General features: G+C 45.2%; 1 protein-coding gene across 2 annotated transcripts in view; it reads left to right on the plus strand.

Moving 5' to 3' along the window:
- Positions 1–1,602: 1,602 nt before the first annotated feature.
- Positions 1,603–21,499, plus strand: part of LOC138627321 (large neutral amino acids transporter small subunit 4-like) — a 28,721-nt gene continuing 8,824 nt past the window's right edge. For both annotated transcript variants that reach the window (XM_069709980.1, XM_069710809.1), the window contains exons 1-7: positions 1,603–1,860; positions 4,229–4,450; positions 10,915–11,125; positions 11,215–11,270; positions 11,460–11,536; positions 21,075–21,167; positions 21,296–21,429. In XM_069709980.1, coding sequence (XP_069566081.1) covers positions 4,291–4,450; positions 10,915–11,125; positions 11,215–11,270; positions 11,460–11,536; positions 21,075–21,167; positions 21,296–21,429 — 731 coding nt within the window. In that variant the 5' untranslated portion in view covers positions 1,603–1,860; positions 4,229–4,290. The remainder of the gene's footprint in view (positions 1,861–4,228; positions 4,451–10,914; positions 11,126–11,214; positions 11,271–11,459; positions 11,537–21,074; positions 21,168–21,295; positions 21,430–21,499) is intronic.

Raw genomic sequence — 21,499 nt, forward strand, 5'->3', positions numbered from 1 at the left:
TGGAGATGTAGGGTCCCACCTCTGGAGATGTAGAGGTCCCACCTCTGGAGATGTAGAGGTCCCACCTCTGGAGATGTAGAGGTCCCACCTCCGGAGATGTAGGGTCCCACCTCTGGAGATGTAGAGGTCCCACCTCTGGAGATGTAGAGGTCCCACCTCCGGAGATGTAGAGGTCCCACCTCTGGAGATGTAGGGTCCCACCTCTGACCCCTCAGGAAGGCTCCTGTGTTTTAATCCGTCAGCGGTGCTGCAACGTAACCGAGGGAGTTATCTGTAGATGCAGATTCATATTTTGTGCACAAACCATCACATGTAGACAGAATACACAAAGACAGAGGACCAAATACAGAGATTACACACAGTAAACACACAGTACACACACAAACACACATAAACACACAGTAAACACACAGACACACAGTAAACACACATAAACACACAGTAAACACACAAACACACAAACACACAGTAAACACACAGTAAACACACAGTAAACACACAAACACACAGTAAACACACAGTAAACACACAAACACACAGTAAACACACAAACACACAGTAAACACACAAACACACAGTAAACACACAAACACACAGTAAACACACATAAACACAGTAAACACACAAACACACAAACACACAGTAAACACACAGTAAACACACAGTAAACACACACAAACACACAGTAAACACACATAAACACACAGTAAACACACAGTAAACACACAGTAAACACACGTTGTTTTTCCTGCCTCTGCAGTTATGTGTCCCACACTGTCTTCTCTCTGCTGTCAGACACTTCCCCTCCACCGCCGTGATCAAATCACCGTTTGGCTGAACTGTGACGGTGTGAACCACAGACATATATTCGTATATAAATACATATACTTGATGTCTGTGGGGTAAACAGTCGCAGTCCTGGTTCCGAGCAGCCACTAGGTGTCGCCCTCGCCGCGAGACCCCGCAGTGTTTTCTTATTTTTATTCTGGCTGTCCTTTTCCACTGGAACATGTGAACCCTCCTCTCCTGTATTTCTAGGAATTACAAGTTTGGCATGAAGTTGAGAGTAAACAGGGCGTCAGCTCATATATGCTAATGGTTTAACAGACCAACCAGGGAGGCAGAGGCGCTGTAGACACAGAAAACACAGGTTTGTGGAGTCTTGAATTTAGAAACAGCTCATTTAACTTTTCTGTCACATAAAAACAAAGAGTCCAAAGAAGTTTTGAGACGTTTAATCCTGATGCAGATCATTTCTCCTGTTTAAATATTTCACCAAACTAAAATATTGTATATAAATCTGATTACACTGAACAATGTGGCAAACTGCCTGTAAGTTAACACTTCCCAAGTTACCATCTGACAAAGTTTTCATTGTTTTATTGGCCTGTTGTTGACCTGTAAAATTGCTGCAAAATGAAATGTTCTTCTGCATTACCCCGTTTATGACCCCGTTGTTGTTGTTTCAAAGTAAAAGTCACTTTGTTTCCAGTTATTATCAGCTGTTCAGTCTGGTGTCCAAACATACCTAAGAAACAGCTTCTTTTTTTGGGGGGGGGGGGGGGCTATTGAGAAACACATGTAACATGGGAGGTCTCCTATTGGCTGCGGCTGGTCTCTAGCTCAGCCACGGGCCAATAGGGAGGCGGCGGTGTTTGTGCGTCGCCGCTGCGCTGCTATAAATCCGCAGCAATGAGCGATGAGAGGAGAAATAGTGACTTAAAGAAAGGAGACGGGCATCCTGCGCGTCAACTTCCACCGCTGCCGTTTGCGTTGGTCGTCGTGGGACGTGCGGAGCTGCAGAGGCGGACGTGACTTTGGACCGAGCTGCTCCCGCTGTCCCCGGACCCGCGCGCTCAGGTGAGGATGCTCCGACGGCGGAGCCCCGACGCGCCGCCTCAGTGGAGGAGAGGCGGACTCGGACCTCCGGTCCGCTCCGTGAAAAGGAAACCCCGTCCGATAGAGACGTGGTCTATAACGGGCGGTATTTTCACAGGGAAATGTCCCGCCGCCCTCCGAGCCTCCTCCTTTGTTTAATGGCTGCAGAGAGGAAGCTGAAGCTGCAAACAGCCTGTAAACACTGTTATCAACTCCGGCTCCGGCGGAGCTTATCAGCTCAGTCCGATAACCTCAGTGAGTCATCCTGCACACGCTGGCTGCAAACACGCCGAGCTGCTTTCATCAGTCAGTCGTGATTTCTTCCCCCGTGAGGACCGATCACTTCTGCTGCTGCGTGAAAGTTCGGATTTCATCCCTTTAGAATAAAACCCGCCTGTTGTCGCAGGAGCTGCTGTGATGAGGGAGGATCGGGGAGTCTCCGTGTCCGGGAGCTTTTTGTTGTCAGCTGGCTGCTCGTTAACTGTCTTTGTTTCAGCAGCGTGATGCACGTTCCCCTCTGCTGTTGTTGATACTGAACAGCTGAGCGCTTCTTTGCGTGCGTGTGCGTCAAGTTGCTGAGACGCTGTCCGTCTACATCCGGAAGAGAAACGTTCAAATAAAACCGGACAACGAATACGTCCGGAAAACATCGCTCGTTTCACACAATGTTGAACTTCCGTTGATTGATGACGGTAATATAATCTTTAAAGTCAAAGTAGTTACAAACCCAGCTGCGCATTTTCGTCTTCTGCATGCCCAGTCATCAAAGTCTCAGCGAGTAGAGAAACTCACTCGCCCTTTTATTTTGAAAATACCACCCGGAAAGTGAGTGTTTCATCCTGGCTAACTGCGCGGGGAGGAGGATGAGGATGAGGATGAGGAGGAGGAGGAGGAGGAGGGGGTAGAGATGCAGATTGGGTATGGAGGGGGAGGAGGGGGGAGGAGGGGTATTGTGCGGATGATTTCAGTCCAGTTCAGACCAGTTCTAAGGCTGCTCTTCATTCACCGCAATATACTTCGTGTCATTGTTCTCAGCCGCTTCCTAAAAACACGGGAAACCCGAGTGAAGTCTGGTCCGCGCGTCACCAGCTGATGCGTCTCCTCCTCCGCGCTGCTCTGCGCTCGAGCGACGGACGACATCAAAACAACTCGCCCTCCACGCGCCACGAGGGTCCGGGAGTTAATTGCTCATAAATGGGATTCGTTGAACAATATGAAACGAATTAAAACTGAAAAGGCAGGCTCTATTATTCCTGTTACGGTTTCAGGTCAGGCCGTGTTTGTTTGAATGAAGAGCGTCACCGTCAGCAAAGTGTCCCATTTTAAACAAGGACATTATTATGAAACCGTTCAAGTCGTGCACGAGCCTAATTCCTGAACAGCAGGTGTGTTGTGCGCGTCTTGGTGATGTTGGTCGTATTTACGGCCCGGCCGCGGCTCGTCCGAGCAGCGCTCGCGCAGACAACAGAATCTCGCGCCGCACTGGTTCGAACCGGCTCGAGCTCGCGTTGCATTCACGTGCACTGGAGTTTTTCTGGAAACGGGACATTTTGTTTTTATGGCAATATTTCTGTCGTGCTCGACAGACACCCGCTTCAACGGTGTAAACATTTCGGTTTATGTTTTCTTTCATCACAAAGCAAACAAATCCAACAAGTACTCGTGTCCTGTTCGGGTATTTTTTTTTTTTTTAAACACCAAATTAAGATAAACCATTTTAATCTATTGACATCAATATTAAGAATGATGGATTTGAAGACTTTGGTTCGAGCCTAAAACTGAAAAAAAATCTAATTCGATTTTTTTTCATGTAAAAGCTGAGTGAACAACATGATCTGCCAGTAAAGTGAACTCTACAATCTTCTCCCACCGGATATGAATACAACCTCAACCTCACGTGTAGCTGCTGCAAGAACTATGTCACTAGCAGCCAATAAGAGACGACCTGTTCAACCCTCAAGCCAATCAGACTTGTCAGGGGGCGGGCATGTTTAATATTTATAGAAGGGGCTTGTGCCCCAAAGGCCTCAGCTGTTTTCTGTTTTTGATAGTCTTCTTCCAGAGCACCATCATCATCACCATCATCACCACCATCATCATCATCATCAAGCTACAACAAAAGATTGCATATGTTTCTGGCTCCAAAACACTTTATTATGAAATAAAGACGTATTGCAAGAGATCATATTGTTCGAATATATTCTAAATATGAAGAGCTAATGAAGCTCTCTGTGAACAAGCAACAAGACATACGCATCATATCAGAAGACGTCAATATCATTTCTGATCATCATCTTTGGATCAGTAAAATAATCAATCTATCTCTTTTTCCCCCTTTCTTGCCTCCCAGGCTCCAGCAGCCTCCCTCAGATCCAGTCAGGTCAGCGTTCGGCTACCTGCGACCCCGCCGAGATGGCTCCCACCCTGGCTACGGCCTTCTCCCGCCGCTGGTGGATGGCGGTGACGGCGGTCATCGAGAACCTGCTCTTCTCCGCTGTGCTGCTCGGCTGGTCGTCTCTGCTCATCATGCTCAAGTCTGAGGGCTTCTACTCCTACCTGTGCAAAGGACCGAGTGAGTCTGGTTTACATCTTTTAAAACCAAGTGTAGCTACATGGGGGCACATTTACTTACTCGGAGTAAGTCAAATAAATAATAATAAAAAAAGATTAATTAAATGTATTGTATTTACTGTATTAAATGTATATTTACTCTACATTACTGTAGTATATAATCAGTATATTATCAGTATACTGTATACTGTATACAAATTAGTATACAGTATACTGGGGACCTTTGACATGTTTCAAAGTTGCAGCCAAAACCACAGAGATGCAATTTTTTTTATTCCACATATTCCTCTTCCTTGCCCGAAACCTGGTGCCTGCTTTACCCACAATGCAACTCAAACCGATGTCAGTTCAGGCTGAGATTGAGGCTGCCCTCGGCCATTGGATCCTGAATTAGTCAGCGTTAATTAGAGATGAGGAGCGGCCGACAGAGATCTGTCTGGTGGGCTCGCTTTATCTCGCTGTTAGTCTTCAGCCGGCCGTAACTCTGAGGCTGTGTGGCTGCTTCACAAGTGCATTATTACACCTGGAAAAGTTCCCCTTCTCGAAAAGAAACTGACCACTTCCTCCCCCACCGGACCCCCAGAGTCAGAGGAACATATTTGATGTAATAAAACATCAATAATAAAACAATGAGCTGAATCGCTTTGAGATAAACCAGTGATGAATTACTTGTACTTTGGCTGATCATATTGACAAACTGTTTTCATGACGCTACTGCTGCTACTATGATCATATTTATCATGCAAATAACTGTCATACAGCTGATCCGGTATCTTTAAAACATCCTCTCATTGTGGGCTTCTTGGATTTAATCATAGGATGTGAAGGGAACACACTTGCATGATGACGCCTTGAGTTTCTCTGAGCTGCTGAGAAAAAACAAAAGCTTCTCAGCATTCACAGGTTCTTTATGCTGATTTAGTGACACGCAAACAAACGTACAAGAACCTCTTTCAGGAAGTGAGCAACCTCAAACCTGCGAGGTGTCAATTCCTCCGTGGGAACAGGGATCTTTGAGAGAAGCAGATATCTCCATATTAGCAAACAGAGGATTTCTTATTGAGCCAACAGCTGAAATTTCTCTTGTAGAAAAAAAGCCGGTCTACCGGCAGCCGGCAGGCAACGAGCTTCAGAAGCAGCTCCGAAGTGCTCCTGAAACAACAAAGCAGCAGACGGGTCAGATTAGATTATTTTATGCTTTATTCTGTCCCCGACTCTCTCTGATCAAACGTGATGCAGCGAGCTGCTGCACTCAGCGGGTCATTACGAGATTGTGAAAAATCGCTTTGGCTGATCAGGACTTGAGTTCCTCCTGGTTTGGATCTGCTGATCGTCACAGCAGCACAGATAAGGTGAAACATAACAACACAGTGAATAAAGAAACGTCCGGTTCGTCTCCATCATTGGAGTTTGAGTTGTCTCCGATGCCGGGCGGCGTTGAATGAGACCATTCATCCCTTCGTTCTCCACACTGATCACCACACAGACGGTTTTCTGTCTTTGGTCCTCTGATGGCGTCTTTGTCTGCGTATTTGTCTCTTTGTATCCTACAAAAGGAGCAGTGATAAAAACATGGAGTTCATTTGTGCACGAGGCCTTTTGATTGAATGATCTGCTGAGCGATAACGCTCCCTGAGGTCCGTGTGTCTGTCTGGATCAGGCGTCTCCTGCCGTCCCGGCTCTCCAACGTGGTCAGCAGCGTTACATCAGCAGTTCGTTTGTTTACTGGTAGCGGTGAGAAGTCGATGATGAGGTCAAGAGGATGCAACATGCACAGTTCATGTGTGTGTGTGTGTTTGCTCACAGTGTGTTTGGTGTCTCGGAGTTACGCAGACGTGCAGCAATGTCCTACTCTTAGTGTGCAGAGGATCTGTCTGTTAGGTTACATTACATGTTACATGTTAGAAGTTGTAAATGTTTAAGTTTCTATTGTAAAACCTTTCAAACATACCGATATACCTATATAACTTAAATATTTATATATTTATTATTATAAATTATTATTATTATAAATGTATTATAATAAATTTATTTATTATTATATATATATATAAATATATATATATGTATAAGCAGTCTCGGTTTCTGTAATTAAACCTGGTTGAAGTGATGAGAGACATGCTGCAACACTAGTTTGTATCGTCCATAGTTGCAGCAACGTTCCCTCTTTGTGTTCCCCGACACCGAGTTTTCTTGGCAGGCTCGAAAAAATGCGAAAAATCCTTTAATCTTTAAGCGCTACTCAGAAAAGTCAGAATATTTGAGAAATTTAAGCGTTATACTTCCAAATCGTTCACTAATTCACTATTAACGGTTCATTGTCTGTATGTGAAGAAGACTTTATGGCCCTGCCTGTTAAAATCTTTATCTTTACAAAATGGAAGAATTGATCATTACTTAAAGGACTACTTTGACATTTTGGAACATCTCTGTGCAGCCTTTGTTTTTAGCTGACAAGATTAAACTGTAACTAGGAGACAGTTAGCAAAACTGGAAACACTAGTTTTACACAATTTCTTCTTCGCTTCTTTTCCACAAGTTAAACGAGAAGATTGACGCGTCTCGTGTGTCATCAGCTGGAGTGAGTAAGCAGTTATTTTTGCTTATTTGCACAATTAGCAGACTAGAAATGAGGGTAGACACAAAATCCTCCTATCAAGACTTCTGAAGCTAACAAATGAACATGTCTTATCTTGTTAGTTGCATTTTTACAAAAAATGACAAGTTGTGGTTTTACAGGCCAAAACATTGTGGCTTAAAAAAGTTAATTAACGAAGCATAATTAACTACTTGTTCATTTTGTTTCTATATTGACAGAGAAGCAACAAACAACCTAAAAAAAAATGAAGCTTATCAGTGCTTTATAAGTAAAAAAGTCTGGTGTGCACTATTAAAAAAAGATGACTCAGAAGTCGTCTATCTCACTGAGCTGATGTTGTGTTACGGCTGTCTGATGTCCTCGTAGATATGAAGAGATATGATCCCTTTATCATATCTAAGGTGTGCCGGGATGCGTTTCTCCATCATTTATCCCCCAAACATGTTTTGAAAAATAAAAAAAGGAAGACCACTGTCAAATACCAGGAATACGTAATATGTGAAAAGCACACGAAGTACAAGTTGCAGCACGATACGGTTCATTATCGACTCATGTCAGTGAGACAAAGAGAGGCAGTCAGAGGCCGAGCGCACCAGACGACAACGGTTCGCCCCGAGATAATGTCGTTCCAGTGTTTGTCTGAGGAAACACCTCGCAGCTGTGGCGTGTGGAGGAATTTCAGCCAGTAGGACGTCTGATGATTTACAACGAGAGCCACAGTGGATTTACCTGTTAACACAGTGCAGTAACATATGGGAAGGAGAGGAGGAGGAGAGGAGGAGAGGAGGAGGAGGTGAGAGAAACGTACATGCCTTCGTCTAAGTCATCCGCTCTCACCTTCCTCTCGTCTCTTTGTTTTGTGTCATGACTCGGTCCATCTGTCGCTGAGATTCTCGTTTTGTTTTGTTTAGCTCTGTTTGCTCGGCCAGCAGAAAAGCTTGTTTCAGCTCGCTGTGAACAGAATGGAAGTCATTCCCGAAAAGGAAAACAGAGTCTGAGTGGCTGGATGTTTGTTCCTCCCTTCTCATCTCATGCGTTGCGTGTTAAGCCTGCTCAACATCACTTGACCTCCGTCGGCTTTACATGCAGATGAACACAACCCCGAATAAAGCCACTGATGACCAGGATCAGTGGCTGAATCTGAGCCCACTGCCCCCTTATTGTGTATTAATACCGCCCCTGACATCGTTTGTGATGCTCCTCTATCAGCGCGCCTCTGATCGGGTTATCAGCTGCTTCTTCTGCGCTTTCGACGAATAAAGGGACGACTCAAGGAAACAAAGCTGTCAGCGCATTTGAGTAATGATTAAACCAAATGATGGTGTAGGAGTGAGTCTGTTTGACATCATGTGTGTGTACAAGGAGAAGCTTACAGAAGAAAAGGACACGTCAAGAAACACACACACACCAGTTTTTGTTGTGTTGAACATTCCCTGAATAGCTGACGCACAGCGAACACAGTGTGACTAAATAGAGAGAAGTTTTCAGAGAAGTCCCTGTGTGTGTGTGTGTGTGTGTGTGTGTGTGTGTGTGTGTGTGTGTGTGTGTGTGTGTGTGTGTGTGTGTGTGTGTGCGTGTGCGCGTGCACAGGACTCTTCCCTTATTGACTCAGGTCTGCAGCGACCATTTGATTAGTCAGCAGTCGGGGGCCGCTGGGGGACAGATGCTGCTGCCTTCTGTTAGTCCAACAGTCAGCACTTAATGCTCTAATTCACCTCCAGTAGGAGCCGGCGAGGCCGAGCACGTAATCTGCCTGTTGACAGAAAGGCTCCATCAAAAGGGCTTTTAGTCGCTCAGCCACGTTGGTTCAGACTGAAATGTCTCAACAATAAGAGGATGGATTGGCACGAATTGTCAAACAGACGTTCACGCTGCCAAGAGGACGATTCCTACCGACTCTGTTGACCCTCTGGCAGGGCGTCTGGTTCTTAAACTGCTGATGTAAACATGGCAGAGCCAATCTTATTGGTTTAAGTTGAGGAGGACGTGTGCACCTTTCAATTTATGAGCAAAAATTACTTCATTTATACATCTGAATAAAAATATAGGACGCTGAACACACATTTAAAAAAATGAAATGAAATGAAACTAAAACTCTTCATATCAAACTAATATGCTACGACATGATTGACAGATGCCAGCGTGCGCCTCTGCTGTACTTTGTGTTTAGTGCAAGTTAGCAAATGCTAGCGTGCTAACAAGTTGGTAGACATGAGAAACAACCTCATACCTGCTGAATATCTGCATGTTAGCGCTGTCATTGAGAGATCTTTGGATGCTGACGTCAGCATTTGGCTCAAAACAAAGCTATTTCCACAGCAGGCATTTGAACTCGTCTCAGTTCTGTTCTGTCTGAACGCAGCCGTCATGAACACCTGTGCTTTCCCCACAATGACGAGTCAAAATGTCTGCTATGAAAAAGGCCTGCAGCCCAACAGAGCTGCAGTCCTGCCTGACTTTAGTTTGACCATTTAAAGGGAAAATGCACCGATTTAATTTGACTTAAACCTGAATACTTATCATGCTACTGTTACTAATAACTACTCAAATGAAGGTTTCCCTGTCCACAGCTTTATGTTGAGATAAGAAGGTAATTGTTGATCCACAACGATAACTTGATTTTACTGATTTATTTTGTCAATCACTATTCAAATGATTCTATATTTAGGATGTACTTCAAGAAAATCCATAACATTAGAGGTGGATGACTTTCACCAACACTTCACAGATGTGCTTCAGTATCTGTGTGAATATTCAGACTAATCTTCGTGCGGCTGTGTACTTAAGTGCGGCCCCTTCGAGCTCAAGTGTCCTCCGTGAATGTTCTGAATGCAGCCGCGTTACAACAACAACACCGCAGTCATCAGATGCTCATCTGACCTTTCACCAGCGCTTCATCTTCGCAGTTGACGAGACACTTCTCTCCCCAGAGTGCCTTTTATATGACGTAATGACTTCCTGTTGTTCCTCTAAACCCCCTCAGCGTCAACACCTCCTCCCCGGTCCCCATTTTAACCATGAGCTGAATCAGCAGAGGCAGAAATCAACATCACACCCCCGCTTTAAGAGCACGGAGGGAAAGCAGATTTCCAGTTCTGTTGTTTATTAGACGGAGCAGAAAGTTTGAGCTGCAGTTGACAAGCCGCCCCGAGGACTGGATGGAGGAAAACTCTCAGATGACTAAGTGCTTCGTCGCTCCCTCCCCCCTCATCACTCCCCCATCCCCCCTCCTCCCTCCTCCACATACAGTATGTGCTAAATGCTGAATCTCTATTGTTTTCCTGCCGGTTTGACCATAAACAAGTGGAGGTGATTGACCAGTTCTGTCAGCCCTCCTCTTCGTCCTCTGTCTGTCTGTCTGTCTGCTGATATCAGCAGAGTTTAACCAGCAGCAACAGTCTATTAGAGCAGAAAGACTGAAATAGACTGAACTCAGTGGACTGTGTTTACCGGTGATTCAACCGAGACGCAGAGTCCCCCTCCACTGTGCCAGGTTCAGCTGGGACTATTTCTGGTGCCTGTTTATCTTATTTATTGTGTTCTTTTCCCACCGGATTGTTTACGTGACCTTTTTAATGAGTCTCCTGGCTTTTCGATCAGTGACTCAGCTCTCAGGGACGGGAGGGAGGGTAAATGTAGAAGCTCAGGCCCGAAAGAGAAAAATTAGAAACGAGCTCTGTTGAAATACCGAGAAGGTATTATTTTAGATCTCAGGGGAAACCTCTTGAACGACTGAACACGTCAACAAGGGTTGTTCGATCATCAGAAAGGAGAATGATGATCTGACAGCATGGCAGGATAATATTGCAAAACAAAATGCTTGCATTTTTAAATCTTTCTGTCTCCTCTTCTTTTTCTGCGTCCAGGCAACAGCTCCATCCTCAACGTCTCCACCATCTCTGAGCCCGACACAGAAGAGGAGTACCTGACGATGAACGACTGGCCCATCTGCAAGGACCAGGACGAGATGCTGAACCTGGCCTTCACCGTGGGCTCCTTCCTGCTGTCGGCCATCACTCTGCCGCTGGGCATCGTCATGGACAAATACGGGCCGCGGAAGCTGCGACTCCTGGGGAGGTGAGGCTGGATGAGAACACAGTTGAAGGTCCTTCTTCTTTTCTTTTACCGCCTTCCTCTTACTCATAACCGACGCTTTGTGTCCCCAGCGCCTGCTTCGCCTTCTCCTGCCTCCTCATCGCCTACGGTGCCAGCGATCCCAACGGTACGTATCTGCTCTCGTGTCGTGTTCACTCGGCTGCTGTCGTGCTGCTCGTGCAGGCGACCGGTAACAGAGCGCATTAAACACGCGGGCACCGGCGGCGCATTAATGCTGCGGCGGCGCTTTCATCGATCGGACACGATGGGCGTCGTTAGCTGAGTAACAACATCTGATCTGCTCTTTCTCCTGCAGATCTGTCCATCCTCATCTTCTTTGCGTTGGCGTTGAACGGGTTCGGCGGCATGTGCATGACCTTCACCTCTCTGACGGTAAGCTTGGTCAACATTACAACACCCTGCGCTGCTGTTCTATCGTCGTATTTTAGTTCACTTTTAGTTGATTTGTTGGCTGGTCAAATGATACTCACCCAAAAATGTAGGTTGTTTTTAGGTAGAAAAGCCGTAAACAAACAGTATCTGAATGTTAGAAAAATGACTCAGAGGCTGTTTTCAAACTCAAACATATCGGACATTTATTCTTGCAAGAAGGAGCAAATACATGTACACTCAAAGAAAGATGTCCAGCATTGCTCGAAGTCTCTCCTCCAGTTCAGCTTATATACAGTGAAACAGTTGACGGTCACTCCCACTTCCTCTGTATATCTGATTTTGTAGATAGTACTGAGTGAGGTCGTAGGTCACAAGATAAAGGTACAGAGACGTTGTAACTGAGACTATAGAACCATGTTGTGCAACAGATAGACAAACATTTGACAAGTATGATGAGTTCATTATTTTTCCATCCCTGAACCACTAAGATCCACAAAGGCCTTTAAGATCTCCAACAATTTGGACCAAAAAACTTAAATGGAGTTGCTGGGATAAATCAGCCCCGAATGTTTTGTTGTTTAGCTTCGATGACCTTCAGATTTGTTTGAGGGAATGAGGCGCGTACAAAAAGAAATCACATACTTTACAAGGATTTTAGCGTTTCATGGTTTACTGGCGTATCAGAAGTCAGATGTCAACCACAGTACAAGATCCTGCAGGGAGACTCTTTACAGACTTCTACGACCATCGAGTGTCTCTCGACCAACGAGGCCACGCAGGCCAGTTTATAGCCTCGCTAGCGGGTAAACTCAAACTGTCTGCCATGAATCTTTGCTTATAAACTATAAATTAAAAATGAATACAGTGTTTTTCAGAATCAATGCAGTATCGCAAAACATAAATCCCGATGCTCAAGTGTATACATTTGTTTTTTTAAATCCCTTGTCAGTATAGGTCACGGTTTCATACTTATTTTGTGAGAACATGCAAATAAATTGTGTGGTACCATCTGACACCTAAACACTTTATTGAGGTTCATATTTAGTTTATTACACCTCTGAAAAACAGATTTAAAAAAAAAAAAAAATGTTTATATCAGCAAACCAGCGTAGCTCAGTTTGATGTGAGCGGAGATGAAATGAGCGTATAGGTGAAGGAAGAGATGATAAGATTGCAGAAGAAAACTTGTGGTGAGCAGGAAACGGTTGGGAGGAAGAGGAGAGGCGGGAGGAAGGATTAAAGCGCTGCGATGTGATAGCTGGTGGGGAGCTGGAGAAGAAAAACAAGGAGAGACAGACTGACGGTCAGACAGACGGAAGCATTTGATGAATGACGGAGAAGACGGAGAGAGATGTGTGGGCAGCTGACGGGAGGAGAAGGGATGAGAAAAGTCAAGATGAGTCAGAGAAAGTGCATCACAGGAGAGGACATTTGAGAGAGACACACAGAGAGGACATGTGAGAGAGACACACGGAGAGGAGAGAGTGATCTATTATTCACTGCTGCTCTGCTGCTCTGGCCACGAGCCAAAAAAAGACCTTTCCTCATTACTATTTCATCCTCACAAGGACACATGGATCACTCGTGTGTGTGTGTGTGTGTGTGTGTGTGTGTGTGTGTGTGTGTGTGTGTGTGTGTGTGTGTGTGTGTGTGTGTGTGTGTGTGTGCGTGCGCGTGTGCGTGTGCGATAAAGTAAAAGGCTGTAAGGGGCCCTGCTGGAAAAAGATATGTACAATGCAGCAACACACACACACACACACACACACACACACACACACACACACACACACACACACACACACACACACACACACACACACACACACACACACACACACACACACACACACACACACACACACACACAGAGCGGAGACAGACTTGACACAGAGGACGCAAACAGGAAGCAGCAACAGGGGAACTGAGAGTGTGTGTGTGTGTGTGTGTGTGTGTGTGTGTGTGTGTGTGTGTGTGTGTGTGTGTGTGTTCCCCAGCCATGCTTTGCTGTTTTCGGCCTACTGGGACCATAACAGACACACACACACACGCGCGCGCACACACGCACGCACACACACACACACGCACACAAACACGCACACAAACACGCATAAACACACAAGTTGTTGAGCTGCTTTCATCCCGCTGCACTCCCCCCTGCAGCCTCCCTCCCAGTCTTTAGTCTCAGTCTGGCTGTTTTCTTCTCCAGTTTCAGCCCCCCCCCCTTCCCCTCCCTCCCACCCCCACAAGCAAGGCCCGACTGGCAACTGTAAAAGCTGTACACACTATACGCTGCTGTGCATGTGTGTCTTGAGTGTGTTGTTTTAGCTGCGGAGGGGCCTCTGACCTGCAGTAAGCATGAGTTACAGCTCCCTGCAGGTCCAGACACATGTTTTGCTTTTAGTGTGTGTGTGTGTGTGTGTGTGTGTGTGTGTGTGTGTGTGTGTGTGTGTGTGTGTGTGTGTGTGTGTGTGTGTGTGTGTGTGTGTGTGTGTGTGTCATAGTATCTGCAGGTCTTGAAGATTCCTGAAAAGCATTCAACAGTTCAGTTTCCTCAAAAGCAGGCCTTCGACGTGTTAAAGTCAAATCTAAATGATTTTCTCTTCTATTGCGACAGTTTACACTTCCAGGAAGTATCGAAAAAATTTATAATTCTCTGCATTATCGTTCCCAGTTTCAGGTATTACATTTGACTCAATGTTAAATCTTAAAACCTCCTGAAAAGCCTTGAAGATGGAGGAAGTGCTGCTGTGTGTCTGGCTCTTTCCTTTTCCTGAATCTCTGGGTCGAAGGTTGTTACCGAGGAAAACAAGTATTTTAAGACTGTAACCTTTATTTCTCGAGGTAAAACGCGGTGAGGCTGCGTCTCAGGCATTAGCAGGTAACAGACACTCCTCAGGTCAGACTGATCCATCCTTGTGTTTCACTCATTTGGGACGAGAAGCGGAGATTTCGTTCATCCTCTTTGTACTTTCTTTTCCCTTCTGTTATTTTCTTTATTCGTCTCCGCTTTGCCTCCTCATTCTCCTCAGTGGATGCACACTCAGCACTCAGCGTCCCGGACCGAAGATGGAAATCAGGGAGTGAATCTGAGGAGAAGAACGGGAGGGAGGGAGGGAGGGAAGGAAGGAAGGAGGGGCGGCCAATCCCCTCCTCTCTGCTCTTCACTGTAAACAGCATCATGTTTCTGAGAATCTCTCCTCTGCCTTTATTCTCAAACAGACCCCACACATATCCTGTACATCCAGTCCGACCACACCCACAGGCACACAGGAAGCTCCGCCTCTTGTTCTCTGGTTTGCGGCACGTGTTGAAGCCCCCTCCGCTTCCAGGGGTTTTGTCTCCCAATCTGACGCTCTGCCTGCAGCCACGATATGCTTTTCCCTCTGATGCTTTGTAACGTATCTCTCCTCTGTTCTCAACACTCATCAGGAAACACGACATGTTCTCGGTTATTTTCTCCTTCATGAAAGAGCTTTCAACTCGTGAGTTTTAGGCCCGACAGCGGGACGAGGAGTGATTTCTCGTCGGGGTGAAAAAATGTACGAGGCGTGCTCACACAGCACTTCATTCTCCCCGGTGAAGGGATGAGGTCTATTTTTAACCCCGCCGGGGATGGCAGGGCGAGATGGAGGAAGTACAGTACCAACTCCGTTTGCTGCACGTGACCTCATGGAAAAAAAACAGACTGATGCCAAAGGTCAAGAGTTAGGCTGTGATGGGAGCTGGGAGCTGGGCAGACAGGGCGGCGGCGGCCGATATCGGGCTCATGTTGGCGCGGACTTTGTGTGAGTTCTGGCTGCAGTCCGGGTCCAGGTGGTTTGCTGGATCCGGTTTTCTCAACCACCTGTTCAAGAACCTATTTCTGGTGGTAGGTTTTATTTCTGCTGGTTTCAGTTCAAAATATGCTCCTGAAAAAAACAAAAATATCACTTCTTCTAAAAGGAAGCACAAGATGACATCAGGCGGTGCTGTCTGCTGTTCGTCAGCAGCTGTTTGCTAATATCACAGCACTCTTGGCTGCTCTTTATGATGGATGGAGTCCCATCCTGTGCGTCAGGACCGGACCGGTCAGAGCTGGTTCTCGACTGTCTGAGCAGCACGCAGCTGAAGTTTCCACTCGCTGCAGCAGAAACCCTCTTCCTTCTTTCATTTCTGTCTTCTTTTCCTCTCAGAGTGTCCAGTTTCCTCATTTTTGTTCTTTTTTTTTTTTTTTTGTGCCCCTCATCCGGCTTAAAAGGCTCAGCATGTGTGTTTTTTTTTTTTCCCCGTTCCCTTTTCGGCCTCTTTGTCACCTCATATTCTGCCTTTTTTTTTCCATTTTCATTTTTCAACACTCAGCACACCTCTTATCCAGAGCGACCGACAAAATGTGTGCAAAAGTGCAGGAGCGGCAAAAAGTTACAATCACAGGGAAAAGTTGCTCTGAGAACGTGTTCACAAGACAGACTTAAGGCTGAATACACAAATCTAAACTGTGGGAAAGTCAGTCATCGACAAACAAATGAATGTCCTTATTTGGTTCACATGTATCGTGCAACATTCATCTCCTTTGTCTGCAATGATAACATCCAGCAACGGCCCCCAAATAAGACTGAATCTCAAGTCTCAACGGCCCGTGAAACAAGTTTAAGTGTGTTAACCAGCAGCTCTGTGAGCGACGTGTCCGCAGTGACAATGCTAACAGGTTAATGTTTAGCAGGTATCATGTTTACCATGATCACCGGCTGAGTTAAGCATGTATAACATTTCCTAAATAGCAGGTTGAGTGAGTTCTGGAGGAATTTAACCTTCATCACTGTGAGGCCCTTTTAAAAGCTGCGATTTCTGTTATTGGTGGATCCAGAGACTTTTAAAAGTGCTTCGACTGCTCCAGGACATCTCGGCTGTGGCCCAGGAGCTGGTTTTAAAGGTCTCGAGTTGAGTCGAAAAGCAACATTTTCATTCACTCCTCTTGACACACAAGCGAAAGAGAGTTTTCAGTTTATTCAGGTTTGTTCTGCTCAACAAAATGTCATGATTAGTCGTGACAAACAGTGGTGCTTGTATTCAATACCAAGTTAACCTGGATACTATTGAAACAAAACTCTTGAATGCACCACTGCATCTCAGAGGTGAATTTATTTCATTATAATCATTGTTTTTACTCCATTTATCCAACACCAGCCTTTCCAAAAAGATTTCTGCACATGCACCTGCTGCTGAGCGAACCCTGATCTCTTATCTCCGGGTGACTGAAGCTAAAACCTTTAGACCTTTAGTGGTTGTTCAAATAGACCAACATGTACTCTCTGCATGGATACACTGAGATCACAGAGCTAACAATGGAGCTATTCAGGGAAGAGGCAGAGTAGGTGGTGGGTGCTATTATTTCGAAGAGCAGTCTGCTCTCAGACTTTTCCCCCGCCGCTCCCTCTGAGATTAATGTAGTGATTGTGATATTGATGATGTAATGGAGGTCAGGAGGCTACTAGGAGCACTTAGAGATTAGCAAAGCCGGCGTTTAATAAGGCAGAAAAGGCTGAGTGAGGAAAAGAGGTGAAATATCCAGAACAAACAGTGGGAATGCCTCTGATGTAGAACTACATCATCACATACCTGGAAGGCTGAGAAACAACACATTCCTCTGATGATTAGAAAATCACCAAACAAGGCGCTGCTCTCTGAAATTAAATCTTACCGGGATTAGAAATGAAAACACTTATTGATTTTTAGCCAGCCAGTAAAGATTCATCACTTTGGTCCAGACTGAATTGTCTCGCCAGCTATTGGTTGGATTGCCATTATATTTCATATACGCTCAGGATGAGCTGTAATATATCTGGAGACTTTTAATTGTGCGCCATCAGGCCCGGGTCATTTGTCCAGATTAGCACATGTTAGCATGCCAATATTAAGCTAAATTAAATTGAACTAAACCAAAGATAGTTGGCATCGTAAACATTATTGTACTTTTAAAGATGCTGCATCTGTGTCGTACCAGAGTAAATGTGAATAACAGTTTCTTACTTGTACATAGCATTCAAAATTTAAATCGGAATTTCAGCTGGGAAAGTTAAATATTTCTGAACGCTCACAGATAATCTGATTTGGAGCAGCAAAACAGGTCCAGACAATATCGAGGTCAACCGAGCGCTGTATTTTTATTCTATTTATTGGTTAAGGATCCTGTACAGAGCCTACTTTCACAAATATTTTTTTATTGTACATTTAGTGAGGAGGCTACTGTCCCTGGGCAGGTAGACGCAACAACACTAATACAACTAATGCAAAAAAAAAACAGCACAAAACCAAAAGGTCTTCCCCTTTCTATGACCTGAATATTTATAGTTATAAGGCATTCATAAAATTCAGCTGCTTTTTAATAAGCGGGAACATGAGAGCTAGCGGGTGTACCATTGTCCGTTTGGTTAAAAAAACAACATTTGAGACAAATTTGATGTCAGTGACATGAATCGTGTCTGTTGTTTGGTACAGTTACTGAGCCGGTTGCTCAGTGTGTCTGTTAACGCCTGAAGCGGCAGCTGTCCGCCTGACTGATGTGTTATTGACTCCAAACTACAAAAGCACTGTCATGTGCTGCTCCTCCCATCCAACTCGCTCACTGCCACTTCATCTTCACGCAACTGAACCCGTTAATCCTCCACTTCTTCTTTCAGAAGTAGCAGACCGAGCCGGTTTGCAACATGTTTTTGGGAAACGGAGGTCTCAGCAGCTAACTGTGACTCAGACCCGAAGTGACCCAGAGAAACTCTCCGTGTGACGTAAGCTCTTTATCAGGCCGGCGCTCAGCGGCGTAACAAGCTCTGGATGTTTGGTTTGGTCCGGTTGGAGCATGCCGCTGCACACTCAGATCATTGGAAGGTTGTTTTTTTTCTCTGCCACTACGTTTCCTAACTCACGTGACATTGTTGTTTTCTCCCACTCACACATGTGCTCCCAGAAATGATTGCCAGTGGCAACAGCTCTGCTTCCAAATAAACCTGTTCCCAGAGTGAGCAGATAAGCCCGGGCGTATTAGAGACAGCCCTGAGGTGAATGACAGGTAGGTTTGGGACGTACTGATCCCCTCTGCAGTGGCCTCGTTCCTTTGTGTCTGCACTGAGTATGTGGAGTTTAAATGGGATGGTGTTCATTTGAACTAGTCATTCAGGGCCTGTATAAACATTACTGGGGTGGTAAAACTCCAGGGTTATTCATATTTTCTAAAAAAAACCCAAAACAAACACAACATACCAACAACAAAATATTGTGTAGGGATTTTGTTTGTGATGCAAATTTCAAAATGAAATCGGAGCATATTTGACATACTTCATAACGACAGTTAAAAGAACAAGTGTTGATCAGCGCCGCCACTTTGGACACAGTTAATAATGTACCTTATAATATTCTACATTTCCAAATAAGAGGAGGTGTCACCTTCATCCTTGAAACCTGGTTCATGTTGAATCTTTGGCGACGGTCTCCTTCTATAGTCATAAAGGTCCTTGTATTTAGGAGCATTTGCCTGTTCACCTGGTGGCTTCTGTCTCTGACACAGGTTGCTAATGGCAACCCACAGTACAGACAGTCATAGCGACCTCGTAACGATCCCTTTCCATCACAGGGCCAGTCAAAGCTAGCCTGGTATTTCTGAACCCAAATTCCCTGCGTGAATAGATACGGGTCTGTCCACCCTCCATTGAGGACCGTTTCCCTCCCATTATATATCTCATACAGTCCTTTACTTCGCTGCCCACAAATAAATATGAAGGGAACAAGACTGGCCATAAAACAGACCCATTGTTACAGGCTCAAATGAGGAAGTGATGGAGCGTGAGTGGGTAAATGTGAACCTGTTGACTCTGCATAGATACAGTACGCTGGCCTTGATATGTCATCACCGCTCTAAACCTGCTGAGATGGTGATTTGCGCCTCCTCTCCGCTCCTCTCCATCAACTGGGCCAAAGGTCGGCCATCTTCCCGAGCACCCGCCGCCTCGTCAGTAACTCAGTCCTCTCGTGTAACGTGTCACACCGTGGTTCATGTGCTTGAGTGCCTCCGCAGACAAACAGCAGTGGAGGAATCCGGGGGGGGGGGGGGTGTTTGTTATTCTGGATGTCATGGCAGGGGCGTAGCGATTTTATTTTTTTGGCACTCACCTTTGCGCCAATTAGTCCAATTAGTGAGAAGGTTCAAACAGCTGGCTGACAAGCTTCACCCCCTGTGGTGAGCACAGCGTCTGGACGGACAGATGAGGACAATGAGGGGGACCGCAGGGATCTCTCAGAGCACTTCTGCTATTTATGACCCATAATAAGAGCGCTGTTAGTGAGGAGTTACTGTCGGGTTTTGAACTCTCCGCCCCCACCCGGTCACAGCGGACCCGCTTGGTTCCGTTTGTTTTCCTCCCTCCTGTTACTGTACGTTGAGTCATCCAGCTGGCAAAAATTAAGCATCACGCCAAAGTACATCACGGAAACGTCTGAGCCACATGTTGCTCTCTTGGTTTCTGCTCTTTGAAGAAGACTGTTTACGGTTTGAAGTTCGTCAAGAACACTTTGTGCTCTCTCGTCTCGACTCGAGCGTCATTATGCAAGACTCTCTATCAGGGAATGTATAGCTCAGGTAGTACTTTTAAAAGAAAGCTTAAAACACATCTCTTTACTTTAGCCTTTAACTATACTCTTGAAGCTCTCTCGCACTTAAACTACCGCGCCTTTAAAATGCATATTGCATATTTTATGTTTTAACTCTATTTGTGTTAAAAAAAAAAAAAAAAAGTTGTATGCTGCATTCTTTCACAGTGAGCGGCCTTCAGTAGGTTTTAGGACAAAATATGAAAACAAAGATTAGTGACCTCCTGTGCACTGAACAAAAATGAAGTAATTAATCTACTGTAGTTTACTAAATCCAATTATAGATGTAATTTTGGCTCCCAGCAGCGCGACCGCTGTAGGCTAACAACGGTTTCCCTGGGTGGTATTTAAAGGAGAACAGTAAGTGCTATACGTAGCCTGGCAAATTTTATGTCATATAAATTAAACTGTTCATATAAATTGAACAGGTCAACTTGTCTGTCAAATCTTACTTTGTCTGACATTATGTTTTTGTATTCTTTAATAATTGTTTGGGTCTATATGTTTACATGTATTTGATGTAGTCGACTATTATAAGTTAGACATTGTTTATCTATCTATCTATCTATCTATCTATCTATCTATCTATCTATCTATCTATCTATCTATCTATCTATCTGTCTGTCTGTCTGTCTGTCTGTCTGTCTGTCTGTCTGTCTGTCTGTCTGTCTGTCTGTCTGTCTGTCTGTCTGTCTAGCTGTCTGTCTAGCTGTCTGTCTGTCTGTCTGTTGCTCTATCGAGTGGATACTTGATACTTCCTCCAGGCCAACAGCGTTTCACAGTGATGTAAATCCCGTTCAGGTCAAACTTGACACTCTCTGCTGTAGTTCCTGTGAATCTCTGGATTCATGTGCGTTTAAATGAACTCTGTTTATTCTATTTAAGTTTGTAAGCTGATCTGTTGCGTCTGTTCTCCTCGCAGCTCCCCAACATGTTCGGAGACCTGAGGTCCACCTTCATCGCCCTGATGATCGGATCCTACGCCTCCTCTGCTGTCACGTTCCCCGGCATCAAGGTAAAATCTGATCTGTTACCTACTTCAACCAATTTTTGATTTACCCCCAAATATTCATTCATCTCAGAAAACAATAACATTGCTACCAGAGAAGGTGTAATTGATTCTCCGTTTCTTCCTGCCTGTAGGTGATCTATGATCTGGGTGTCACCTTCTTCGCCATCCTGCTGATTTGGGCCGGGTGCGCCTGCATTGTCTTCTTTAACTGCTTTGTCAACTGGCCTCTGGAGCCCTTCCCCGGCCCAGAAGACATGGACTTCACGTAAGACTAACACTCATTCTGGCACACGAACAAAGGCGTATAAACACGTGTAGCTTCCAGCTGTAAGTGT

Source organism: Brachyistius frenatus, unplaced genomic scaffold (assembly GCF_029030835.1).
Source record: "Brachyistius frenatus isolate BFR_SWC_R1_liver_20210118 unplaced genomic scaffold, ASM2903083v1 Contig_1, whole genome shotgun sequence".
In the NCBI taxonomy this organism is placed as follows: Eukaryota; Metazoa; Chordata; class Actinopteri; family Embiotocidae; genus Brachyistius; species Brachyistius frenatus.